The sequence below is a fragment of the Hippoglossus stenolepis genome, chromosome 8, assembly GCF_022539355.2.
Source record: "Hippoglossus stenolepis isolate QCI-W04-F060 chromosome 8, HSTE1.2, whole genome shotgun sequence".
In the NCBI taxonomy this organism is placed as follows: Eukaryota; Metazoa; Chordata; class Actinopteri; order Pleuronectiformes; family Pleuronectidae; genus Hippoglossus; species Hippoglossus stenolepis.
In genome coordinates this window covers 12,132,825-12,147,256 of record NC_061490.1, presented here as the reverse complement: position 1 = coordinate 12,147,256, position 14,432 = coordinate 12,132,825, and the positions used below count along the sequence as shown (strand labels likewise).

The window sequence follows — 14,432 nt, the reverse complement described above, 5'->3', positions numbered from 1 at the left end:
GTGTGTGTCTGTTTCTTCTTTATTTGTATGCTTGCCTGTTTTCCTGTGTGCAAGTTAGTCCCAAATGGGCAAAACTCATCATTGCTCTAAAGCTACCTTCACTCTCCAACAGCTTTAAATGTGTCCCCTGTGTATGTGTGTGTGTTTGTATGCATGTGCGCGTGTGTTTGTGTGTGTGTAGGTGTTAGTTCCTGGAGGAGAGAGGAGAGCTGTGCTGGAGCCGTTACTGTCAGACACCCAGTACAAAGTGACGGTCACGCCAGTGTACAGGGACGGACAAGATGGCATTAGCATCTCTGCCATGGGATCCACACGTAAGCCTGACAAACCTACAACCATGCTCTCTCACACAACACACACACAAACACACACACACACACACACACACACACACACACTATCTCTATTCTCTGAATTACTGAGCACTGGTGCCAGCTCTCCCTTCCCTTGCTCATTAAGCAAAGATGCAGCTCCCAGTTTAGGAGAACACATCTGACAAATCTGAGAGCTAATGGAGATGAATTTCATTGCGGGGAGCAGAATGTTCATTTGCACTGAATTAATTTCATGTTCGCTCACGTTCCTGAAGGACAATGTAAATTAAAAGCGATGACAAATACTGATGCGTTCTTAATTTTCCTAATGAAGGCCGTTCATAATTACAGCGGCTCCGTTCATTAATGGGACAATTAAATTATTTTTCCACGCTCTAATTGATTCTCTCAACCGTTCTGTTGATCACCTCTCATGAACAGTAGTGATTTCTTCTCATTGTACAGAGCACGGAAATGTCAGAGGGTGCTATAGCTCGCCATATTGTAAATAAAAAAATCTTCTGAGCCTGGGAAACGGCGAGGCCATAAATCACAGCCAAGACACACTTCATGTACAGTCAGACACCATTTTTATATTTTTGGGGCGAGGAAACTGTCTTCTCAGATAAATCAGCGTCTGTGGGACTTTACAATGTTGCGTTAACTCAGATTCAGCCAGGCCTGGCACTGAAAACAAACAAACACGAGAGACACAACTTTCCATAATTTAATTCACAGTTTGTTCAAACTAAAATATCTTGGTTTTAATACTATCACCAGCTATTAGGAACAAACACTCCAATTCATATTAATATTAAAACTCTGTATTTTATCATGCACTAACCAAAATGTGTCTGAATGACTTCATCTGAGAATTTATGCTCAAACGCTACAGTTGAGGATTTAATTGATCTATTGCCATGTATGTGTTTTAATCTTCATTTCAGATTTAGTTTTGAGAAGCACTTGTATATTCGGATGTTTGTCTTGTGTTGTTGCAGTTCCCCTTTTGTCCCCTGGAAACCTCCGTGTATCAGAGGAGTGGTACAACCGCTTCCGGGTCACCTGGGATCCACCGCAGACTCCTACACTGGGTTACAGGATTGCCTACCAGCCCATTTATGGTACACACACACACACACACACACACACACACACACACACACACACACACACACACACACACACACACACTAATATAATCCTAACATTATTTGTACAATCAACCTCTACTCCTGAATAGGATCTCAGGGAATGACCTGTAAAATGTACAGATTGAGATTTCTCTTTAGTATATTAGAGAAAAAAAAACAATGGTCATCGTGTTTAATAAAAAAAAATTAAACTACACAATTTAGGATAGATACACATAGGATTCTGGATGCAAAGTCTACACCTCTGGTAGGACAGTTGTGCACTTTGTACACTTGACATCACAACACTAAACTCTGCTGCCATTAATACATGTAGCACTTCACTCATTGAGAAACATGTTGCCAGTGAACCTAATTCAATCAGCAGTTATGTTATGTACAAAATGTACTTGGTGTTTTCATACCGAGATGTAATTTCTAGGAGAAAGGGTTGTCAAGGGAAACGTCAGTGATCCACTGCTGAGATAATACATTAACCTTCCTCATTTATATATTGTCTTTAAGCTTCCAGCCTCAAGCACACAAGCTGCATTTATCTGATTTTAGGAATCTAATACATTTCAACAGGCTGGAGCTTTTACTGTCAGATGGTTGGTTTACGCAAATACAAATGTCTTTCCTCCACACAAACACTTTAAAGTTAACATAAACCCACATAATGTAGAAAATGCTCACACCTTCTCATGCACATGAAGACACACACACACTCTGTGTCCTCTTTAATAGCGCTTCAGTGGATGGTGTGTTGTATAGATAAGGCCGCTCTTCCTTTATATGTGTTTTTTTTTTGTTCTATTGCTTTTATATCTTTTTTAATTAAGCACTTTATCATATTTATGCAGGTTTGTTATTATTATGTAAAGAATTTTGTAGCAGGAATTTGTAAAAGCTGCATAAATTAAGTTTATTATTATTTTATTTTTGTTTTATAATTGTGCATTTTTGTGTAGATACATGTACTTGTTGGTATCTTTGTTAATGAGCTGGTGCATACATGTGTATATGTGCAGGTTTCTGTACGTGATGGTAGCACAACTACTGCATACCTGTATGTGTCAGTCGGTTCTAGTTATTTTTATACTGTAAGAACTAGACAATCACGTGTAGGATATTTCAACCTTGGTAGAGTTGCTGTATTTGCTCTACTGCATTATGCATTTGGACTATTTGTGATATCCTCTGTCCTTTTCTGTTTGTGCTTATGAACGCATCTGTGTTATCAGTTCCAGGACCAGTTTTGGAGACAACAGTGGGAGAAGATATGAACTCCATGCTGCTTCTGAATCTCTTAAGTGGGACAGAATACAGTGTTCAAGTGACGGCCTCCTACCCTTCAGGACAGAGTGAACCGCAGCTAGTGAACACTAAAACACGTGAGCATCCGTACCACACACAACTACTCACACTTTGTTGTAAGATGGGGGGAATATGATGCGATGCGATTTAACTCATGTGTGGCAGTGTTGACATTGTAGGGAACAATGTGTAAAGACATGACTGTAAATGGAAGAGGCTGTGTCACTGTTAGTTGGTTCAGGCAAAATGTTTATATTAAAAGTTTTTGAATACAATAACCTGATTTACTTCTGGAAAGTCAAACCAATTATTTAGATGTGTCATTCCAACATAATGGTGTTGTCACCAGCACTAGAAGTTGCCACAGAGGAGAGAGTGATTATTAGAAAGAGAAGACCGAGACGGCAGCAGCGAAGTAGGTTGAAGAAAGCGAGAAAGGTACAACATGCAAATTAACTACCTGCTGATAGCAGACGCTCTAATTTCCATTGAGACTTCAGCAAACAGACAGATAGACAGAAGGATATATACCAGTCAGCCATGAGCACAATCCTTTATGTATGTAAATGTGGTATCAGTGGGTGCAGTAAAACCTTCTCTCACCGAAAACAAGGGGGAAGCGAGAGAGGTAGAGAGAGACTGATAGAGAGAGGGAGAGAAAGGTCTCTAGTTATTCATGTGTGTGCATGTTCTGCATGTTTTGTGCTTGTCCTTTCCAGCTTCCTAACCACACACTCAACCTTTTTTTAGAAAACTGCTGTATCATCCGTCCTTACTTTAAAATCTTTTGGATTTACTGGCTGATTGGCACAACAAATGGGATGAACACAATGGAACCCAACACTCTAGTTTAAATATGTTACATAATAATTACATTTCTCATCCGTGATTATGTACGCAGCAAATCGCAGCAAATCCCATTTTTCTGAAAAGTGTAAAGAACGATTCAATTCTGGATCATTCATGCAATTACACACAATCAATTAAATGGGAAGCTTTTGATACACCGATTTCTCATTAAACTTTGCTGCAGTGACGTGTTATCCTTCTTCTTCGCTTTAATCATCCCCCTGGAGGATGAGTGACAGTTCCCACATGCCTTCCTGTCTCTGTAAAGCTCTCGTAATGAAACACGCTTCCATAATGAGATAAAGATAAAGTACCAGGCACTGACATGTAGATTCATCAGCCGCCCATCTTAACACACTGGCCTGATTTAGCACTTGATGATGGTACCTCCACTGTCCACCCTACCAAATTTAACAAGGACTGTGAATTCATAAGCAACATTTATAATTATACGTTCATCATCGTTCCATCTATTATCTATTCTGCTAATCCTTTGAGGGTTGAGGGGGGGGGGGGAAATTAGGCGAGAGGCATATTCACACCAGGTCACAATCATACTTACGGCCAATTATGGTCTTTAGCACTGGAGCAGGGTAGTCTGAATATAACCCACACATGCAGACTTGATGTGAGGAGACATGGCTAACAACTGCACCACTGTGCCGCCTAACCATATGTAAATCTATATTAGGTAATAACTTATAATAATAGCCGCTGCCACACAAACCAGACTCCATTTAGAATTCTTCATATTTTAAAAGTTAAGTTGCTTAATATTGGAGATAAACGCTGCTTTTTAATGACTTCTATGTCTTTTTAACTGATCTACATTTTGCCATTACTCTTGATCTTGCTCATCCTGATTCTGGTGACCATATCAGTCAGTTACGTGCTTCTCACATTATGTAACTTCTTCAGTTCAGTTACATAAAGCAAGAACAGGCACCATTCCTCCTATTCAAAGTCAATCAAACTAGTTTTGAAGCTTCTAATTTAAGCTAAAAAAAAAGTTACACAGTGGACTTTAATCTACATGTTGGTTTCTCAGATCCGCATTTCCTTCCAAACTTTTCTAAACTTCTATCTGTGCATGTTGGATTGTATACCACATTGCAGTTTGGTTTTCGTAACTGTTGGCCAGGTTTTAGGAGAATGACTCACTAAATATTCAGCACATTCTCTATCAGTTGCAAGAAATTCTCAGAGCACTGATAAATTTTCACGTGTGTCAGATTTTCCCATGTTACACAGAGTGTAGTTAAATTCATGGTCCATATTTATTCTCTGGAGAAGCTCTGATTTATTAAGGACATGTGTTCAGTCATTTCTCATTCCAATAAGGGAGATACAGTAACACATTTCCCAGGGTGCACTGTATTAAATGCCGCTTTACCATGGGGGCCAACTGGCATGTTTGCACCAATAACTTACAAAAAGCATGTGGCATAAAGGGTAATTATTGGTGCCTTGAGGACCATTGAATGCAATGAAACTGTTTCCCGTTAATGAAGTGTTAGTTTATTTTAGGTGCAAGATCTGTTTTCCACATGACACCGAAGGGAGCTAAGTCAATGTAGTATCAAGAAACATTGTAGGATTTGCACGCTGTCAAAATTTAAATTATATGTTTTAAGGACTAAAAGTACAAGAAGTTTGACTTAAGCTCCCATTTTGGATGGATTACATGACAAGAATCTGGCAGAGGTAGAATGAAGAAACTGAGGGTGGGGAGGTCGTGAAGGCAGATGGGTGCAAATGTTTGGCTTCAAGCCAGGCAACTTCAGCAGACACAAGCACGCACGCACGCACGCACGCACGCACACACACACGCACGCAGAGAGGCCATTTCTGATTGAAGCTTCTCCATATGGTCCACAGTAGTTTATATCCATGATACTCCTTTCACTCTGACCTGTGGATGTTAAATAAGCGTTTGGAAATACTCTTCCCTTTGCACACTTGCAAAAAACAAATTCATTGTTATCTAACTCCAACTCGTTCTGCGGAATAAAACTATGTTTGGTCAAACCAGCATTGTTGACTATAGTTGCAGGTCAGCAGTTTAAAAAACTATGCAAAAATGGCATCAGGTTGGCGAGCCAGCTTGTGCGTTAAGGACAATTCATTATCCAAATACTGTGTCACATGTAGGTCATGTAACACAGTCCCTAATTGGATGTACGAATGTAAACAAACATGCATCCAGACATGATTATATACAGTTAATCCATATTCATGTGTTGTACGTGTTTGCATGCTAATGTGCATGTGGCATGTCTGCGTGCACTAGAGTGAGTCTGTGTGCGTCTTTGTATATTATTGAAAGGAATGATGTCTTGTCGTATGCATTATTCACTAGTGTTTAAAATGAAGCACCTGCCATATGGTCCCAGCATAAAATATCCATTTACTGGTGCAAGAGAGGAGCCAAGTTTATTTGATACCATCAGCAAATTCTGTTAACAAGAGGGAACGAGAGAGAGAGAGGTTTTATTACCTATACTATACACTGGAATCTCAGTATCGCACAAGCTTCAGCTATTTAAATTGCTCACTGCGTGTTACATTTTGCTGCATTGTTCCTCATAGTTTCTTCACATGACGGTTAAACATCAATCCTGACCAATGTTTGATGTGAACTGTCAGTATAGATATCTTTCTACCATTTACACTGTATATGGATGCTTGTTTTCCTGTTTCCAGCAGACCAAAGAGATGTTCAACAAAGTGCTACTTGTGTAGTTGATCCATAATACAGACGGTGGCTCTGAACCAAAGTCTGAATCATTCTAATGCTGCCTGTTGACCTTGAACTTGAAATGTTTTCACACAATTTTCAGTCAGTCAAAGATTTAGTCACATTTAATACAGAATTATAACCTAAACCATTACTCTCCAAATGACTAAACTTATTCCAAAAAATTTCCACATTTTCTCTGTGTCGCTTACTTACTGTAACTTCCCAGTTTAGCTAAGAGAGAATTTGTAGCATCATCAATGAGATGCAGAGTAGGTTTAATGAATATGGAGTAGTTTGGTTCAGATTTCGAAGCTCACATGTGCGCCAGTTCTCTTGTGGGTGGAGGAGCTGGATGGTGGAGGGTGCTTAATGGGCTGAAGTGAGAGAGAGACAGGAATGAAAAGGGTCAAGTTTATGGTTAGAGAGTGTGAAAAGGTAAAACAGTTATTCAGACAACTTTTTAACATTGTTAAACACCACTAACAGTGCAACTGTAAATGCCTGAAATCCATTTAGATGGATAATTAACAGAAGTGACCAGTTCTGCTTCAGGTTTTTATTCGGCTAAATGTGGATGTTCTGTGAATTTCACCCAGGTTACACCTACTGCTTGTTGCACGTCCACCAGTGCAGTGCCTGTTTAGAATGGGCCTGTCTGTGTAGAGCTGATTGTGTTCATCCATCTCGCAGATTTTTCAAGAGCAAAATCCAAACCACTCCACACTCAGCACTGCTCTTCCTTTTGTCTTCAGAAACACGCTAGCAATTTGATCAAAGTACATTTCATACACAGATGTAGAATCACGGTGTTGTACAGGGACAACAAAAACAAAAACGTGTTCAATTTAAAATCAGAGTAAATAATAACAAAATCTGCTTATATTAAAAAAAAAAGATGTAATATGAATGAAATAGATAGAAATGTTTAAAATAAAGAAATCTATACTGAATTGATGTCTCTGTCATTGACCTCTCTCTCTCTCTCTCCCTCTCTCTCTTTCCAGTGTTCCTCGGCGTCTCTGGCTTGTCAACCTACCAGGTGCGTTCCAGCAGCATGTGTGTCCAATGGCAGCCTCTTCTACGGGCCACATTATACAGAGTCTCCATACAGTCCACACTCAGTAAGTACATTCCCCGCTAACAGTTTGTGTGAGAAGGTGAAACAAATGGTTCATTTCTTGATTTAGTGCTTTCATTAGATTTGCTCTTTGTGTGAGAATGTGATACGAGACAGGAACCAACTCCGAGCGTTAACTTTATTAACTCATCTGGTCTGAATTCAAATTAGCTGGAACTTTATGAGCTTGTTGAAATGTGGGCTGGGGCACTGCTTTCAACCACTATATTGAAGTATATAGATGTGTCCTCACAAAAGTTGAAATCAGGCAAAGTTTTTGGGAACATGTACTTGTTGTTTCTGGGTGCACCTTCACTCAACCCAACTTGTTTCTGCGATTCGTGCTATTTTTGAAATAAGGCATTTTCCAGCCCAGTGACTGGAATGTTATTCAGTCAGTAAATCAAAATGTTTACTAGTGTTGTGATATTTGGTGAAGTGGCTGCATTCTGCGCCAAACTACATATGTTTCCTTATAGATTTACAGCCTGGCCTCATGAAAACGTCTGAGCTCAGGTCTCAGAGTTCTGTGTGCACGTTAAGGTCACGTGTGTGCGCCGGGTACACATGCCTTTCAGTCATCTGGAATCTTATTGATGTGCGGCTCTGAGGAAATAAATGTGATATATTTCTGTCGTCCTCACATGGCAGTGATTTACATGGCAAAGGATTTTCATAAATCTCTTTTGTTTGGAGAAAGGAATGGAGGAATGATATGCACACAATCTCTCTCCCCAGTAAACGACCTGGGAGGAAAAGGGCTCTCTGAACTGCTCATGTCACAGCATCTGAAATAAAAGAGTAAAGACACAGTGTGACCTTTCGAAGCTGTTTATTGCACAGATTACACAGATATTAAATGTTAAAGAGGAAGACAGAGTAGAAGCAAAGAAAAGAGCTCTTTAAAAACGAGAGACATTACCCATAATAACTCAAAACAATTACTTAGCAAATCAATCAGCAAAAGAAAAAAAATCAACAGGTCCCGTTTGTTACACTTTGTCCTTTACTTTCCCCTTTACGTCAGCTGGCATAGAAACCTTTGTCCTGTCAGCAAGAGAGGATTTTGGAGCTGCTCCACTCACAGTGAGCAACTTCAAGCTCTTTTTAATTTTCCTCAGAGGGCTGTGGTTTTTGCGGCACATGCTCATATTAAATCTACAGTAAAATACACCGTTGAAATCATGGCACCATTCCTGATGTTTCTAGCAGTTCTGTGCATTTAACAGACATTTATAGACAATGCCACGTAGATCCTCAGATAACCCTGTCAAAGTTCAATTCAGTGTAAGCATGGCACAGTAAATACTTAGATTTCTATGCAGTCTTTTGATGGATTTTTTTTTAACAAAGTTTGATTTTTAGATGTAAGATTGTGTCAAAAGTCCACACTGCAGTGGCAATGGATTTCTTACTCACCCCAAAACCCTGAGAGAACATATGCATCCTAAATGTTCTGCCACTTTCTCCACCAAGTGTCATGGAAGTGATTTTTACACTGGTAGCTGTTTGGTGAAAGATGTGTCCTGGCCCATTTATTTCTGTGAGACCAGTGTGCTGGTGCAGTGGGGGATCTTGTCACAGACCGCTCTGGGGGGGGGGGGGGGGGGGGGTGGTTGCATAAAAAGAGTCAGTGTCACACAGTGGGTAAAAAATTTGCACAAAATTTGAAATATCTTGTCACAGACAGAATATGTGTATAATGTGCTGCTGGCCTCACCAGCACCAAGGAAAGGAATTCAAATTGGTATAACACTGTCGAGCACACATCTCCACCAAGGCCAAACAGTCCCTTTAAACTCAATCAAGCTGCACCTGATTTCACACACTCCTTTATCCTATACTTGCACACGCACATACAAAAATGCTCTCACAATAAAAGTGAGAAAAAGTTCCTGGTCTATGCCAGGATTTAAAGGTTTTTTTTCTTGGTCCATGTTCCATCCTTCCATCAACTTTCACCAAAATCGGTTCTGCGGTTTTTGCTTAATCCTGCTGAAAAACAAACAAAGTGGAGAGGGGTGAAACATTACATCCTTGGCCGAGGTAATTACCGCCTGAAGGCCAGGTCTGTTGGACCTGTTTTTTTACTTTTACTCCTAAGGACTAAATCTTTTAAGTCTTATTCTCGTAAGTAAAACATTTCCATATTATTTGCACTCTCCCACTCAAGTATAGTTGTAAAATTTACAGTTACAGTAAAAGGTACAGACATATTTGTGAATAATAAGTTGAGGCAAACAGAACACTGGAAATTGACTCATATAGATTTCCAATTGAAGTTTTTCGAGTAGTGTTTAATAGAATTCATGGGAAGCTAAAGAGTGTGGTAGAGATTGTAGACTTGAAGGATACATGAACAGTTCGTGATATGTGTAGAAGTTTTTCTGCTTTTTCTGACACCAAAAAGGAAAAGGGAGATTGCTCGCTCGATCTTTTTTCCATCCCATGTTTTATTTCTTGCTGCATCTTTGTCTCTCCTCGCTGCCTGGTAGCGAGAGTGGTAGCCAGATATTCTTGCTGGGGTTTATAGAGATTTAATCCTCGCAGAGCCAATCAGCTGCTCAAACACCTTCTCCGATGAAAGAGTGGCAGCTCCTCAGATACAGCTGTTTCCTTAAACTTTATCCACGGCTGCTTCCTGTGTGGAGGAGGGGCTAATTTGTCACTCCACAAGATGAGACACGCATTAGCAAATAGAATTAGACTAATGAAACTGACAAATGATGGCTATTAGTGTGTGTGTGTGCTTGTGTGCTTCCAGTTTCTTGTTTGTCTCTTTTTGGCTGCCAACATAAATTTTCTGTCTTTTTTCTCAGTGATGCCGTCGCTCTAAAGCTTTTCAAAACAAACAGTTAATTGAAAGTGTTTTCGGTCTGAGATCCAAAGGAAATTGACATGAGAAGAGGAAATAAATCAATGATATGATTCAGTTCATTTTTTCAGTGGATATAATTATGTTTTCCTTCTTTCTTTAGAGAAAGAATCCTCCAGTTATCTTACTAGTTGGGGCAATGAATGGATAAAGCAGCACACGCTGCAGGTTAAGTGTTTATTTGCATGGGACGTTTATCTACAATGCATCAGTAATTCAAGATCGGATGAGTTTAATGAATCAGGATCATTCTAGTGGATAAATAAAGTCGACAACATGTGAAGCCTCACCATGGGAACAGACTCGTCTACAGTTTGAGGCAAGAATTTCAAAGCTGTCTTGAATCTCCAAATGATGTGAGCATGTCTGTGCATTGTGGTGAATGACGACTGCCTCTGTCCTTCAGCGACTAACCGTCAATTTGCCCTTGAACAAGGCACTTTGTCACCTGACGAGTCCAATAATGGTGCTTAGAATCCAACTCTGAAAGGAAGTGATTAACCTCAGCAGCTCCCAGGCCTTCGTTTGATAACAGGGGGGAAAGTGCTGCACATAGAAGCAACTGTATGAATGTGTGTGTGAATGGGTGAATGGCAACATTTTTTTACTGTACGTGCTTTGAGTGGTCATCGAGACTAGAAGTGCGCTTTATAAAATACAGACCAAAATACAGACCATATGATGTAGAACAAGAAATGTTCTCTGAGCTTATTACGACGTTTTGACCATTGATCTGAACTTGAAGTCATATTGTTTTCTGTTTTGTTGTTTACTTGCAGATGGCCAAAGGCAGGAAGTGAGCCTGGGGGGTGGTGCTTCCCGACAATGCTTCTATGACCTCACTCCCAGCAGCCAATACCAGATCAGCGTTCACACGCAGATTCAAGAAATGGAGGGACCGTCGGTCTCCATCACTGACATGACGTGTATGTTTTATATATTGTATCTACGCTTGTATGATTGTGTTCTCATCTTCACACTTTGTTTTCAGGACAGAGGATGTTAAGTGCGACTTTATTGAGTTTTTAGTTTCCTCCCATTTATTTAAATATTTCATCAACGTTTTTGAGGAGGTTGACTCGACCTTGTTCACCGTCACTCCCTCACTCCTCTCTCCTTTCTTTCTCAGTTTTCTCCTCCTAACTCGTTTTCCCAAAAGAATCCTCCCAGTCCTTCTTTATGTCTCGTTCTCCACCTGTCCAGTCCATCTGTCCCCTTCAACCATGCATCTGTCTCACCTCTGCCACTTTCTCCTCTACCTCCATCCTCCTGTGGTCTCGCTCTCTCTCGCTCTCTTTTTCTCTCTCTCTCTCACTCTCAGTGAAGATAGATTCTGTTGTTGCAGTTCATTGGTCAACTGATGAGCTGAGGTGAAGCACACAGCTCTCGGGACCAGGGGGTGGGGGGCTCAGTTCAGTACCAGGGTTATGGATGGATAGGCATGGTCTCTCACACACACTCACACACACACACACGCACACACACACACACACACACACACACACACACACACACACACACACACACACACACACACACACACACACACACACAACCTAATGTTGTAGCTCCACAGATTTTGAGTAGACAACTGTAGATTAAATTCAACTAGAGACGTGAAGATTGGGTTTCAGCAAAGGTGGCAGGTCCACACTCACTGCCCCTGGAAGTCCTAAGATAATTTACTTAAGTAAAAGTAATAAAAACCACCATATAAACACACTCCATTACAAGTACCGTAATCCTGCACTTAAGTGTTATCAGGAAATTGTGCCCAAGAATCCAAAATAAAAGTGCTCGTTATGCAGAATGGCTCCTTTTAGAGTGCTAAATTATTATGAAAGTCTTACAGGGCCTATTTTTAAATGCACTGACATGTAGGCAGAGATTTAATGTTGTCGCTGGTGGAGATGGAGATCATTTAACTTCTTAATGTAGCGCTAGGTAGTTTATTTTACAGCAATACATCATGTTTTATAAGATGATCTCATTCTTCACATGTAAAATCTGCATCGTGACGACATTGCTGTCACACAAATGCAGAGGAGTAAAAAGTACAATACTTCCCTCAAAGGCGTAGTGGAGTGAAAGCAAAATGAAAATATTAATTAAGGTAAAACTATCTCAAAATCCCCTTTGACTTAAATGTACTTTTTGATAAATTGATATCATGTCTGTTACTTTTCAGAACCATTTCAAAACCCAAGAAAGTCCCCAGTGTTTATTGGTCTGTGAAATTTGTTGCTAAGTAAAGATGCTCAGAAAAACAGCCTCTGGTCAGACTGATACTAAGACTGATGAAAATTGCTCTTTTGCTGCGCCCCAACTTATATGAGGATGGGAAGAGAGATACAGCATATGACAGGAAAGTGAAGCTAAAGTTTGTCTGCCGGAGATATAGAGGACAAAACACAACAGCTAGATTGCTCATGTAACTTTAGGTTGTGAACACAGATTGGACGAGAAATCTTTTCCCTACAAAGGTCCCCAGTCAGTAGACAAACCCGATGATGGTGCCACTTGTCACTGCTATTAGGATTGAGGACATTGTCTTGTTTCTCTGTCTGTGTGTAAATTTGTATCTGTGTCCATGTTTGTGTCTGTGGATCCAGTGCCAGCGCCCACTCTGGCTCCGACTGAACCACCGACCACAGAGCCCCCTCCCACCATCCCGCCTGCTAAGGAGGGTGAGCTAAACACAAACACACACCAATTCTTATATTATTTGTTAATATACTGTATATCTAACAGCTGTAGTAGTCACCTGTTACCATAGTTTAACAGTCTTGAAAAGCATTTTAGATAGAAAATAGATAAATGAAAAAAACATTCATGCAACCTATCTGTGTTTATACACAAGTTGCTTAACGTGCGCAATATTCATTGAATATATATTTAATTTCAGCAGTTTCTTTCAACATGACCAGTACAGTAACTTTATCAAACAGCATTATGATTAAGATGATGACTACTTTAAGTGAAACATTTGTTTTCACTGTACATTTGTACTCCAAAGGTATGACATTCCTATCACAAAATTGTGACGCAAAGTTATTCAGTTCAGTGTGTCTTGCAATATATATCTTACGTTCCCAAGCGCGCAGCCGCCTGGCTGCTCACACGGGACGAGCATTTCTCTGCACTGGTCAGCCCGCGATTCACTCACATGTGGCATTTGTCTGGATCGTTGGGACTGGGAGGCTGCAGCAGTTGCTCGGGCGCGACCGCTCGCTCTCCCATGCGTGAGCTGGAATTTGTGTCAACGCCACACAGCCAGCAGTGTGGAAGACTTCCGCAGTGTTCAGCTGCGAGGCCGCCTGGCTGTTCACACGGGACGTGCATTTCTCCGCGCTGGTCAGCCCGCGATTCTGCTTTCTCTGCTTGTTGTTGTACCCGTTGAATGTCGGGGTTCGGGGGTAAATGATGGTCTTCATAGCCCCCCCCCCACCTCTCTTTCTCTCTCTGTCTGTCTGCTTGTGTGCTTGTAGTGGACGGGCAGAGGGGGACATTTAATTATGTGATTGGGAAAATTAAAACTCCAGGACAACAGAAGGGGAATACAAAGTATGGGATGCATATTTGATAATTTATATCATATAAAATATGTAATTTATATTGTTTAAAATCATGGGGGGAGAGGGGGAGGGGGGAGCTGGCTCATTAGCATTTAAAGGAACAGGCACTCAAAACAGGTCACTCTGTGGAGGGCTGTTTTATACAGGGTAAAAAGGGTGCTGTTTTAAATGATCCTTGTGGTATTTTGACCAAAGTATGTTACAGACATTTCATTAAGACCCCAAGGAACCATATCAACTTGTGGTAAAATGGGCATACAATGTCCCCTTTAATAGAAATGCATTTACTGGCTTTTATGCACTAAAATTGTGTGTAATATTGGATGAGGTTCTTTCCAGGCGGATAAATTACCTATGAAAATGATCTGTGTCAGGATTGGGAGCAATCCTGACACAAGCAAGTGATTTAAATACTTCTGCATGGGAAAATGTAACCAAAGTAAGCAGGGCTGTGATTTTGCTCCCAAATTTAAACTAATGAACAACACCACACTCGCCAGCACAAGCAATGT

The 14,432-nt window shown here is 40.5% G+C and overlaps 1 protein-coding gene across 1 annotated transcript in view; it reads left to right on the top strand.

The window, feature by feature from the left end:
* The window catches only part of col14a1a (collagen, type XIV, alpha 1a), a 136,597-nt gene that overhangs the window by 53,656 nt on the left and 68,509 nt on the right, over positions 1-14,432 (top strand). The window contains exons 20-25 of the mRNA XM_035162462.2: positions 182-314; positions 1,316-1,438; positions 2,692-2,841; positions 7,358-7,474; positions 11,125-11,271; positions 12,958-13,032. Coding sequence (XP_035018353.2) covers positions 182-314; positions 1,316-1,438; positions 2,692-2,841; positions 7,358-7,474; positions 11,125-11,271; positions 12,958-13,032 — 745 coding nt within the window. The remainder of the gene's footprint in view (positions 1-181; positions 315-1,315; positions 1,439-2,691; positions 2,842-7,357; positions 7,475-11,124; positions 11,272-12,957; positions 13,033-14,432) is intronic.